Source organism: Bombus pascuorum, chromosome 7 (assembly GCF_905332965.1).
Source record: "Bombus pascuorum chromosome 7, iyBomPasc1.1, whole genome shotgun sequence".
In the NCBI taxonomy this organism is placed as follows: domain Eukaryota; kingdom Metazoa; phylum Arthropoda; class Insecta; order Hymenoptera; family Apidae; genus Bombus; species Bombus pascuorum.
In genome coordinates this window covers 17,762,279-17,775,713 of record NC_083494.1, presented here as the reverse complement: position 1 = coordinate 17,775,713, position 13,435 = coordinate 17,762,279, and the positions used below count along the sequence as shown (strand labels likewise).

Sequence of the window (13,435 nt, the reverse complement as noted above, 5' to 3'; positions counted from 1 at the left end):
TTCGCCTTTTATCATTATTTTATTATTATTTGAATTCTGGACCACAGATATCCGTTAAAGGAAAATAATTTTAGGTTAATGAAAAATAAAATCGTCGAATTGGAATATTTTTATAATTTTACTTTTTTCTTGTAGAAACGATATCGCTAAGAATTATATGGTAAAATTAAAAAAAAAAAAAAAAAAGAGAAAGAGTAGGAGTAAGAGTAAAAGTAACAAAACGAAAATATTTCTCTTTCGTTTTATCGTTGATCGTCCAATTGATGAATCAACGCTCGATAGCAAAAGTACCAATAAGATGATTATCAAAGTCGCGATTAAATGTTGTCAAGAGTACTTGCACGTTTTAATTTAATTTGTAATTTCGATATTGCCGAAGTAGAGTAGAAATTGTTTATAACTTCTTTTCAACGATAAAATTTCCCTTTGTTTCGGAAAATGCCTCGAACGTGTTTCAAAATATTGTATATTATGTAAGGGACAAATATGTTTTATAAAACGTGTACACCTAATTCCGACTTTCGTTTCGCGTTACGAAACGGTAGATGACAACAGTTATTTCCTGACATCGAATAACCAGGGTATTAAGCCTACAAATGACGCAAAGTTTGATTCAATTTCGTTCGTGAACGACACATTTTAAACGCCCAAGCAAAGTCTTTAGATGTAAATCGAAGAAAACGAGAGAAGAGTATTAAGAATATCGAAGAAATACGAGTGTTGAACGGAGAAGCGAAATTTCAAAACGCGAACCCAGTAGATCCCAGGGAGTCGAGTACAGAGAGTAGATACCAGGCGAGAAATCAGGACTTTTAAATGTAAACCGACGAGACGAAAAGCTACAGCTGGAACCAGCGGTATACTCATTGTCAGTGATAAGTTCGTCACGTTCGTGAAACAATTCGTAGGAAAGAAGGAACGCCGCAGCCAGCGAAGGACGGAACAGGCGTTTACGCGCTTAATGCACCGTCGCGTCGCGCCGTTTCGCATAGCAGTACCGGCGTGCAGTGTTCTTCTTTAATTAAAATCCCACCCCGCGAGTTCAGACTTCAACAAAAGAGCGTACACTCGCCACGGTTCTCAACCTGATTCTCACGGTTAGGGCTACGCGCCGTCGTTTTAATCGTCTGCTTGTAATTGGATCGCCTCGGTTTTCCCGACAGTCTCCATTTTTGACTAAAGAACAAACGATTCCCTAGTTAAGATGTCCGAGTTCTTATTACGCTACTTCTAACCGACCAACATTTTCTCGTTATCTAAAATTACAACTGCGAAAGAGCAAAAGATTTTTACTCGTTACCAGACTGGCCGCGTTTTTACATCTTTCTCCGTCAACCTGCATTCTCTGTATCTTTGCGACTTTAAATTTCCCATAAATGCACAAACATTTCTATTTCTATTTCTATATCTATCTAGGAATTTCTATCGAGTAGGAATTTCCGCGTACACGTGCGAGTAACGTATATCCGTGACGATGTGTATATTATAATTACGCCTGTGGCAATTGGAATTCCTTTCTTTTTCATGTAAACGACGATTAATTTTACGTTCAAATAGATGCATTCGGTAGCATTTCTTGGAATTCCTGCAATTATCCAATTTCCACTATAAATAGTAAAATACTAATATACACCGATACAACGACGATAAGACCAACTTCGAGGCAAACGCTTCGCATAAACGATTATATCATTTTTTAAATATTAACGCGTAATTTTTATACCGATCGTTCGAGAGGACGGGGCTAGCGTGACAACGAGAGAAACAGGCGATCAAATATAGCGTCATAAATTTGATATCTTGAACATCATCGTACATGTATAACGGAATCGCTGACCTGTGTTTTCTATAAATACAAAGCGATAATTATTTTCTAAATCGTTCATGCCGAATTCCTTATCATCGTGTAACGCCGCTAAAAGGCTAAAATACAAAGTTTTATAAATACTCGGAAACGGCTAATACAAAGTTGATTATACTCGGAAACGGCTATTTTATAGCATGCTATTCTTAATCGCACTCGTAGCTTTCTCCAACCAATAACAAGTATAAGTAATCGACGAAATACGTGGTTCGCTAAAATCTGCATTTGCTTGCGAAACAAGTTCGTCTTAAGGGGAACGCGGCTTCGTTCGACGAAGAAAACACCGTTGCAAAACGTCGGCGTGTTCGCATGAAAATGACGCGTGATCAGCCTGTCGTCAGCCAGCAAATTTTCTCCCGACATTCTAATTTTCCGAAGACGAGCTTACGATAGTCGTGTTATCGAAACGCTCGCGACATGTTGGTACCATCGCATCGCTCGAGTCGACCGACCCGGCCTACATTTTCGCCGCCATATACAGCGAAAGAGACGGTCGATGTTACGAGACGTGGTGGTTTCTCTTGGTAAAATCGGCTATCTTATTTTCGACGGTGTACGTTGAAAGTACGTGGACCCGCAGAATCGGTGGAAACGCGTTGCTTTCTAAACGAGCGAAACTCGGCCACTTGGATGCGATTATCGCGCGTTTCGTGTTTTCGACGGATCGCTCGGTCTTTCTCCGTTGTTTTCCTTGTCACCAAAGTTCGATTAGCAGCGCTCTAACGAAATACAATTATCGCGATCGTATTGGTAAAGTTAGAAACGAAATTGGAAAATGCGTATTCGAACGTATGGTGGAAAATGAACCGACGGTATAAACGCTAATCGTAAGTGTACTTGCTCGAACGAAATCGTTCCGTTGCCATCGCCGAGCGAACAACGAGAAGCAATTTTATCGGATTGTTTGGCAACGCGACAGTTTCTTGGCTCTATCCTGTTTCGAGGCACGTCTCGTTGCGGCGTGATTCGACGGACATCGTAGTAAAGTGAACGTTCTAATTAAAGGCAGGACGCTGGGGCGGAATCGAAGCAATTAACTAGCGCTAGTTTTGTCCTCGGTGTCGGGTGAAAGTGTGCGCCGTCCGATACGAACGATGGGCTTCCCGCTGGATGACAATGGAAAAGTGAAATCAGTCTGGATCTTCGTACGGCTACCGTGCTTCCTTCGGGCACGGAGGTGGCTCTCGCGCCTGGCTTCTTCCATTAGCGAAACGTATCGAACGTGCGGGGGAGTAACGAAAGTAACTCGCCGTGCAGACGCTCCATAAAGAAATTCAATGCTGAACGCTATACAATACAGACCTACCGATCGCTGCACCATTCGCTTTGCACTCTTACTTTCCGTTTTCTACTTCTTTCTCTTCGTACTCCACCGTTCGACCGTCTCCATCTCAACTTGGTATATAAATTTCTAATAAAATCAAAGACTACCGTTTTACCTGCGATTTCATATGTATCGGATTATTCGAAAAGTTGACAGTATCTTTGTCAGTCGATTCGTCCTACCGTATTCGGTTGCGCGTTATACGTTTAATTAGATGCTTCAAAAATTACTTATTACCCATTTCTATAAAAATATTTGATGGGAAACATAGGTCTTCCAGCTTCGAATCTTTCAGGCCATCCGAAACGCGTTGATGTCCTATCGAACGTTTCAAAACTGTCGATCGCAGCGATATTCGAAGATATCTTTGATCGTCCAAAACGTTTCATAGATTTATCGTCCATTTTTGGCAGACGCGTCTTTGAATCCAACTTAGTACCTATCTTAATCCACGAGAGATTAATTAAAATTAAAAGAGGAAAATTAAAAAATCAACAAAACTGGACCGGTATCGTTTTTCCTGTCCGTTCTTATCCTATCTTTGCGTGAACTCCGTTTATCGAAATGAAATCTTAACGAGGTCACGATTACGCCTCTACCGATTGAATTTCTTTATTTCACTATTATTTCTACTATTATTTGAATCGTAAGTAACACCGTCCATCTGGCAAAAGGTAGAATTCAGATAAACGCGTTTACAAATAAATTATCGCTGACGAGGACCGCGACGTAGATGGAATAGAGAAATCACGAAGGAAGTTGTCGTTTCTCAACGATGCTAGTTGAGATTAAATTTGCGTAAAGATTACCGCGTGGATATAAAATCGCCGCTTGCTGGACAATTTTCTCGGCCGTTTTCGAAATCTGCAGAAGAGTAGAATGCGCGCTTCGTCACGGCTCGGTCTTGTCCACAATGAACGCCGCGTCGCTAGGCGATTTCGTTTCACGCATCGACCGGTTCCGCGATACTTTTCTATTCAGAAAGTCCTTAGACCAGATCGGGTGCAGGTGCAAGTAGAACAAGAAAGCGGCCAGGTATGCGTAGGTACGGTCGACCTGGCTATCGGTCAGGCACGAACTGTGCGTTTCCTGTTGATCGCGAATCGTCCTTTTTTATCGTTTCATTGCGATTAGAAAGGTATCAATCGATATTTCGATATTCGTTATCGTTCGACTATCGTTGTTTCTACTATTTGTAGTTTATTTGTAGGCGTCGACCGTGTTTTTCACGGTACGTTGAGCTTTGTTCCCAAATTTTGCCAACATACCGGTTCTCCTTTTCGGTGCAGACCTACAACTGAATTTCCGAATGAAACGTTCGCCAATATCTCTGTACGAAGTTTGGTAGTTAAAAATATTTCCATTCTTTTATTCTGATTTCTACGAAATCGCGTGTAATTTCTATCGTACTCCGAATTTCTTCTTTTCACTTTCTTCCGTATGGAATGTTCTTTGCTCCGATTTCGAATCTTTCTTCGTTCGGACGATCCTGTTACCATACGTTTGAACGAACGTGATCGTCGGATGATATCGAGTCGAACGAATCGATTATTAATTTTTTTATTTCCTTTTGAGAATTAAAAAGCTCGCGCGTATTAGAGCGTAAGGTGACACGACGAGGTTACGAAGTCAGAGAAATAACTACGAACGAAAGGCATCCTATGGAAGATGCAAAAGCTTTCTCTTTGTTTTAATATAATCACGAGTAGGAGCTGAGAAAATGATTCGGTTAATCGAACGCTTTCAGGGATCTTGTAATAGTATAAGGTTTCTTCGAATTAATTTACGATGTATGCGCGAGAAAATCGTTGACTTTATTCGTTTATGCATTAGTCAATATCGAATCGATTTTAATAGGGTATCTTTTATTTTTTTCTTCGTTAACTCGCGTAGAAAATTTATATTCCGTATATTCTTCGGTCTTCGCTTTCCATCTTCCGATCTTTATCCGGATGCTCAGAATTGATTCAACGTAACGAGGCAGAAATAAAATATGACGCGAGATCCAGGTAACATCTCTGTAAGGTTTTTTATCCGACACCTGTAAACGATTACGAGCATTTATCACCTTTTTTCTTTCTATCTCGGTGAAATGAATTAAATTAGTTTCGTTAATCTCGTTGGACTCGCTCGATACGAAGCGATTGGACGGAGTACTACTTGAGAAAACGATAATTTATGGTTTTATCGTGTATAAGAGAGCACCACGGTGAGACGACGAACGGAAAGCGGTTGGTAGAGAAAGACGCTTCAGTTTCGTAACTCTATTGTAACAGGAACTCGAGTAATTTCAGGAACCTGACTACAGTTGTACAGTTACTTTTCGCCTTGTCTATACGTGATCCTTGTTCGTGATCTTTCCTCTTTCTTCTTTTTTTTTTCTTTCTTTTTTCGATAACTGCGACGTTCTGCATCGTAAAATGGTTTTATAAAATGGTTTCGCTCGCGACGACGGATTAAATACAAATTGTTTGATTACAGCGAATTAAATCTTTGATATTGCAAAAAGCGGAGAGTGGAAAGTGGACAAAAGAGAAAAATGGCATCGATCGAATCGATAAAAGGCAAAGCAATCTATAAACGAGACACAGAGTCGGTAAATACATGGTACTTTCATTTGTAAAGAACAAAAGAGATCGTCAATGCGAAAATCAATTAAATACGATACAATAGGTATACGGATAATGAGTATCAACGCTCTTACAGCATAGATATTTTATCGTTTTATGGTTGCAGGTGAAAATACGATAGGGCTCGCCCTTTATTTTTCATAGAAAAGTTTTAGTTTTAGTTCAGATCGGCACGCTACATCAGCGGTACACAGACTGTACAAACTAATTAATTAGGTCTAACGCAATCAAACGAATATTATTCGTTTCTAATAACACGGAATCCATCGGGTTATTCCCAGTCAACTGTTTTATATTTAAACTGTTTCAGTTTTAAACTCTTTTTAGCCGCCGAGCGACGTAATTAGACGCTTTCGATACAGCACTCTTTGTGTAACGATAAAACGTATGAAATGTTATTTCGTTGTATTCGCTTCCGTTGTATATGCTGATAATTTTGTTGAAACTTAGCTCGTTGAACAAATGTAAATTATTCGGAGTAAGCCTATTTATTCGGTACATGATTCGGTCGCGTGCGTATGTCAATTGAGTTAACCTGGAATGCGAAATCTGTGGGCGTTGGTCAGAACTCTCGACATCCTCGATATGCGTACGCGATCGATTGAACCGAAGAATGTCTGTTGTATAACAGTACCCTTGTTTTCGGTCGCTTTTAACCGACTCACTTAGTCGTATTAATACAAATTCTGACCCATGTAATAGCTGCCAGCATGTGTCGGATACGACTCGTGACTCGCATTCGTTAAACCGCAATTGCCTCTTCAAATACAACGAGAGGCACGAAGCACGGATTAAATTTGAAAAATCCGTGTCTTTTGCGCGACAATTTTTATCGACTGACAATACGATCGAACTGAATAATTAACAGATACGACAAAAACTGTAACAACTTTTTTAACGACAAAAAGGAAAACGTGGCAATTTTCCAAACATTTGACTTTCACAACTTTGCAATTTTTCAATTGTTCTATATTATCGGATGGAATGGCTTGTTTCGCTATCGAATCGCTTAAATCGATAAAAGCCGAAGCAACGTGTAAACGAAGACGGTAAATACTTACTTACTACGCTATACTTTTAATCTGTTTAAAAACTATGGTCGGAAATGTTTACTTATCTCATTTCCAAACGATTTTTAATTCTTTATGTTACGCGAGAAAATTTGTTAACACCGATAACTCGCAACTTCCGGTTTACTAAATTTCACTGATAATACGTTAGTTTAATTGGAAAAAAGCACTCGATTCGGTTGAAATTTAAGTAGGCATTAGTTATGTTTTTTTTTTTTAATGAGGAAATAGCGTACAAGTGCTGCAATTTTCTATCGTTAAGAAACATAAAGATCGAACACGTGGTAATTTCGTGTTTTAATTTCTCGTTGATATATCGTTTGTTAATATCGGTGTATTTATCGAGAGAACGTAACAAATATCTGAAAATTAAGAGAAAAAGAAACAGTCGTATTTATCGCGCTTGTAACTTTCTACATATGAAATTGAAATAAGAAGATCTATATTATAAATTATTTTATCCTTTATATTTATTTTATCCTTCGACAACGACAACGGCATTCTTATTTTTCCGCCATTTCTCAAGTACCAATGGAACTATCGCAGTACGAGGGAAATTAAAATGTCTTTTCGTTTCCGATATCTTTGACATCGATCGCAGGGGGAACTTGGACCGTCGAGCTGCGCTTGATGATCTTCAAGGTCGGATCGGTCTGACAATTCACAGCACAATTCCATGGAATCTCGAGCACCGTAACCCGCATTCGATTGGCATTCCGTGAAAGGTTGCAACGGCGAATAACGTTCGTGGAATTCCTAATGCAACTCGCTTCTTCCTCGCTTCACTCCGGTAAAACGAGCCGGAGGTGCTCGAATCGAGCTCATTGTCATTCGCTGTAATTCGAAAAGGACCGGCGCTTCGACGCCGTTCGTAGACGTGGTGAAATGGAAAGAAAAAACAAGAAAGGAAGAAATAAATGGAGGAAGAAGGGTAGAAGATAGAGGAGGAGAAGGAAGAGGCGGATAAGCGGCAACGACAAAGTGTTCTTCATTTTCCGGTACCGTGTTGCGAGTCCATATTTCTGGTTAACTCGCCGTTATGACTTACCGCTGAGTTTCGAAACGCAGCCGGTTAAATTGCCTTTCCACATACGTGCAGAGCCTTGGAAAGGGCAGTCGGCCCGTCCGTCATAAAACGCGTCATTCGTTTGAGTCGTCCGTTAAGAGTAGTTTAAGAAATACCTCTTGTTCCTACTTTCGTCGTAGCTTCTGTACGTGTTCTCGAATCTCGATTACGAACGTCTTCCCATTTAACCCTACTGCCACCCTTCAATCGTTATATTTCGATCTCGTTCTAATTTTAGCCACATTTCTAACGATTTTGAATAAATTCGAACGAAGTTGAAACGTGAAATCGCTCGAGATATTTTCCGAAACGACCGAAAGAACGTTGCGGAGCTAATATTCGTCGATATTCGTCGTACGGCGACAATTAGACTACGAACGTTTACGGAGACTCGTATTTTCGATACGATTCGAGATATACTTTGCAAAGTGCATCTTGGATGCTTAATGTTTCATCGATTAAGCAATCAACGATCGAAACAACGATCTGGTAGAATAATTGCCCGTTTTTCTTCCGCTATCTTCTTGTTGTAACTCGATTATGATATTCGAAATCAAATTCTGCATGAAATTCAGTAAATATCAAGGCGATTCTAAAATATCAGCGTTATAGTTTGAACGTCGTTATTTCGACGTTTTTCACTATTATTTAACTGGTAATCGGAACGACAAGGTGCAGGATTCGATGTAAAATGCGCTGGAAAAGCTAAAGAAACGTTCGTTCCTATTTTTCAGAGGGTAAATTGCGAAGCTCCGCTGGTGGACAGTAGTGCACTGCCTTTGGAACACAGATCGGTTTACGGGCCACCGGCGCAATATGGTCCTCCTGCGACGCACGGCGCCGAGGAAAATTGGCCGTTGGCGTCTCCGGACACACCGCAAATAAAACACTTGCAGGTGCAATGCGAGAAGACGCACATGCGAGTAAACATCGAGTTCGACAGACCGTTTTACGGAATGATCTTCAGCAAGGGTTTCTACTCGGACCCGCATTGCGTTCACTTGAAGCCGGGCACAGGTCATCTGAGCGCGACCTTCGAGATCTTCTTGAATTCCTGCGGAATGAGTTCTTCCGCTAACCATAATGCGGCGGCTTACGGAGCTCCGACGCCTTCCGGTAGTTACGTGGAGAACACTATAATCGTTCAGTACGATCCGTACGTGCAGGAAGTGTGGGATCAAGCGAGGAAGCTGCGCTGCACTTGGTACGATTTCTATGAAAAGGCAGTAACCTTCAGACCCTTCCAAGTGGATATGTTACACGCCGTTACCGCCAACTTCCTCGGCGACAATCTGCAATGCTGGATGCAGATCCAGGTTGGCAAAGGACCATGGGCCAGCGAAGTCTCCGGCATAGTGAAGATAGGGCAAACCATGACCATGGTCTTGGCTATCAAAGACGACGAGAATAAGTTCGACATGTTGGTGAGGAACTGCGTTGCCCACGATGGCAAGAGAGCACCTATTCAGCTGGTAGATCAGTATGGTTGCGTTGTTAGGCCGAAGATCATGTCAAGGTAAATAATAACGTTCCTTCGTTCCATCGTAAATTGTAATTTCTTTGTTCTTTATTCGCGATCGAGCGATCAAGCGGTTTTTCGTTACAATTTTATTAGTAATTTTCCCTTCTTCGATTCTCTATACGTAGTTTTATAATCTTAATACTTTTGATATCGTCGACTCTATTATAGACTACGAAACAAGGTGTAACGATTCTTCGTTGGTTGCAGGTTCCAGAAGATAAAGAACTTCGGCCCGAGCGCCTCTGTCGTCAGCTTCGCTTACTTCCAGGCTTTCAAGTTCCCCGATAGCATGAACGTTCATTTTCAATGCGTGATACAAGTTTGTCGTTACAATTGTCCGGAGCCAAAATGTGGACATCCTGGGCTCGAGTACGGTGCCCCTGCCACGGGTCTCACTCAGGAATACGGTGCACCGGTTCATCAGAACCTCGCTGCCGAATATGGAGCGCCTCCGGTACCCGAATACGGTGTACCACCCGCGTTTGCCGATCCTCGGCATCCCAGTGGACCGGCTGGAGCTTACAGGTAAATGATAATCGAATAAAATTAATTATCGGGTCGGTAATTTAAAGTGAGTTTTACCTACGCATAAGCAGTTTCGCAAGTTTGATCCGAAGATCCAAGTATCCGAAGGAAGAATTAACATGGTTTCGTTGCAACGACGTATAGTCGTTAATTCGGCCGTATTTGATACGTTGCGCGTTATAAGCGATTCCTTTGTTTTATACGAAAACGTTTGAAACGAATATTACTTTCGAAACAGTGAGCAGAACGCGGATGTAGTACCAGCACCGCAAGCACAAACCTCGTCTTCCTCGCCGAGTTCGACGCCGGGAGATGCGACGGCCAGTAGCTCGCCGCAGAGCCCGCAAGATAACATTCACCTTCCTCCGCCCCCTCTTCCTGGTCATCCAGCCGGGGCCTATCAGACCGTGAAGAGAAAGGGAACCGCCGGTTCCGAGGAGCTCGAGGGTAACCTGGCCACCCTCGGAGGTCGACCGAGGTCGGTCGAAGGTTTTCCAGCCGAGCTTAGAGGTGCCAGAAGGCGAAGATCCGCCGACGAACATTTGCATGACGATGATTCCGTGAGTATTCGCTTTCTGTGGGCCACTTTATCTATAAAAAAGTTACTCAACGTACAAAGTGCTCGTAACATGCAAAGATACGCGTATAAAATACAGTACCCAAAGTCCAGTACGTGTTACAACATTTACGGGATAAAATAAATTTTCGGTTAGCTTCTGATTCTTCCAGGTTCTAGTTATTTTCAGAAAAAATATCTATTTGTACAAACACGCAGTCGTCGCTATAGAATTGCAATTAGAAGGGAGTTTGAAATCTAGAATACGATTTCTTGCAAAGGAGACTTTTACTTTCGAAAATGATGACGACTTATTTATTTGATCGTTGTCCAAGAATAAAATCGGCTTACGATACTCATTCGATCGTTTCGATTTTCCAGAGTATCTACCGCACCGTCACCTTGGTCTCGAGCCACGTGTACAAGCGAGCAGCCCAGGAGATGACAGACGTGAACACCTCGAGGACGATTCAGGTGGTCGCGCCAGGCGACGTGAACTTCGCCTTAGGCACAACGAATTCCAGCAACGATACCACGGTTGTTATCCAAAACGCCAGCGCCTCGGCCGATCCCGAGACCATCTGCATGAGTCTGCCTGGTTTCGTCGGTGGTCTCGTGATGCTTCTTCTCGTAGTAGTAGTCGCATCCCTGGTCGCGGCGTTTCTTTTCGTCAGGGTGCGCGCCGTCGACCGGAAAAATATCGTGGCCGGAAGCGGCTTCGTCCACGCGGCGTACGCGGCGGATAACTGCAGCGTGCCGAATCCAGAATTCGTCAAGGTGGCCAACTGAGATCGCGACGGCGAAAGAAATTCGGTGAAGAACGAGAGAAAACGATTTCTCGAGGATGACCGATCTCGAGGACGGACACCGTGCTGGAAAATATTATTTAATTTCTATGGCCGAGTTACCTCGAACATTCTCTCCGTTCTCCTCTGTCGTTCGTCCGATTTTCTCTTCCGGAATTCAGCTTCTTTTCCACAGGTCTCTTTCCTTAGTCGAATCTTATCCGTTGGTCGATCGAACGTGTGCTTTTCTCTTCGATCGAGTTCGCTTGAACGAAGGAACGGACGGAATGTTTGGGTACCGTGTAAATAAGCGCACTAGAAACGCGACTCCGCGGCAGACAGAACAAGAGAAAAGGAGGATGAATCAAAGAATCGCAAGAACGACACGCATGGAACGCGTTTCACCTGTCGCGATCGTGCCTGTTAATCCTTTCATCGCCACGAAGCACCGCGTACCATCGGCTTGTTCAAACTTTTATGTTTACCTCGATACGTTTGCAACGTAACCGCTTGCAACGATCCGTGCAATTGTAACGTACCGCGCGAACTACCTTACGCGAAAAGATCGATCGTACGAAGATGGCCGTATCGATGTATTTACGATATGCGTTTACGCGACTAACGGCGAAACGTTGTCCGATGCGGGTCGTTCTAGGCCGGACCCCGTGGCACGTCATGATCGCGGTAAGACTAAGAAAAAGTAGCTTAATCACGCGTTAAGGCGGTAAGAATAAGTCGCGGCGTGCTACGAGGGTAAGGTTCGTCGATGATCGCCGGAGCAGTCTCGGAGGGCATTGTAAATAAGTCGGAAGTAGTCAGACGGCCCTACGCGATGCGACGCGCGGATTTCTTTTTCAATTCCGCGTCCTCGATCGCAAACTCTGTGTACGCTCGATTATTTATACGTTTGTATAATTCGAAAGATATTCCTTCTTCCAACTTCGCTGTACCTCGTATCTCGCGAGCCACGGGTTCTGCGTGTTTGATGTTTCGCGCGACCGAAAGCCGATGTCTCTATCGGAACTCGTGACGATTCCTTCGTACGTCTTCTTATTTATATCGTTTTTCTTTTTACGCTATCTCTAACTCTCTCTTTTTCTTTCGATCGATCTAACCCTAATTTATTTGTCGAAATTACCCGCGAACATACCTCTCTCCATCTTCCTCATTCTCTCATCCCTTCTTCCTCGCCCTTTTGTCCCCCTTGTTCGCTTAGTATTTAAGATTTTCGAGAAAAGAATATTCCCTGGATACGGGAATATGTTTCAAGTATGTGTCTTAAGCACACGCCCGCGCTTACAAAAACACACGTACGTACGAATGTATATGTAACCTACGATGCAGACAGAGTTGCACATGTACGCGCATACGCGCAAGTATATATGTGCGTGAGTTACATCGTATACATTGTTACACTGGCGCGAATAACGTATACACTGAGACAAGATTTGATTATTTCATAATTATTTTAATTACATATTCATTTTTATTTATATAATCCTGCGTTCCTCTTCTTCGTCCTTTCGGCATTGGCCGTCATTCCTTAACCTATTAAGGACCAATAACCGAAATAATACGTTAAACTAACGCAAATGCAACGGCATTGCAATCGATGGATGCAAATAACGTAACACGTACCGTACGTATCATCGTGTCACGGTACAACGAAAATATTGGAATAACAGACACCTTTCGCAACTTCGATGCGCAAGTCAAAGACAAAGGACTACTACGGATATTTCAATTTTCTTTAATTTCATAAGATCGTGAGATTTCGGTTTGAAAGAAGATCGAAGAAGATACGATTACGGAAGATATATCGCTTAACTTTCCTTTCATAATCGGACGACGTTGAAAAGGACGAAACTCGATAATGCAAAATCGATGGCGAAAGGATCATAAATATAGAGTGTTGCGTTAACGCAGCATCGACCCTTAATGGATCAATTATTTCTCAATCGTGGAAAATAGGTGAAAAACGATTGGAGGAGTGCTGGAGATACGATAGGAAAACAGCTTGTATCGTTCTCAAGTTGTTTCTACTTCTCGATGTTCTTCGTTTCTTTAATCGTTTTACATTTTTAGAAAACTCC

General features: G+C 42.3%; 1 protein-coding gene across 8 annotated transcripts in view; it reads left to right on the top strand.

Moving 5' to 3' along the window:
- The window catches only part of LOC132908648 (cuticlin-4), a 64,686-nt gene extending 51,846 nt beyond the window's left edge, over positions 1-12,840 (top strand). For all 8 annotated transcript variants that reach the window (XM_060962835.1, XM_060962837.1, XM_060962841.1 and 5 more), the window contains 4 exons: positions 8,689-9,470; positions 9,684-10,001; positions 10,240-10,561; positions 10,939-12,840. In XM_060962835.1, coding sequence (XP_060818818.1) covers positions 8,689-9,470; positions 9,684-10,001; positions 10,240-10,561; positions 10,939-11,346 — 1,830 coding nt within the window. In that variant the 3' untranslated portion in view covers positions 11,347-12,840. The remainder of the gene's footprint in view (positions 1-8,688; positions 9,471-9,683; positions 10,002-10,239; positions 10,562-10,938) is intronic.
- The last annotated feature ends 595 nt before the right edge of the window (positions 12,841-13,435 follow it).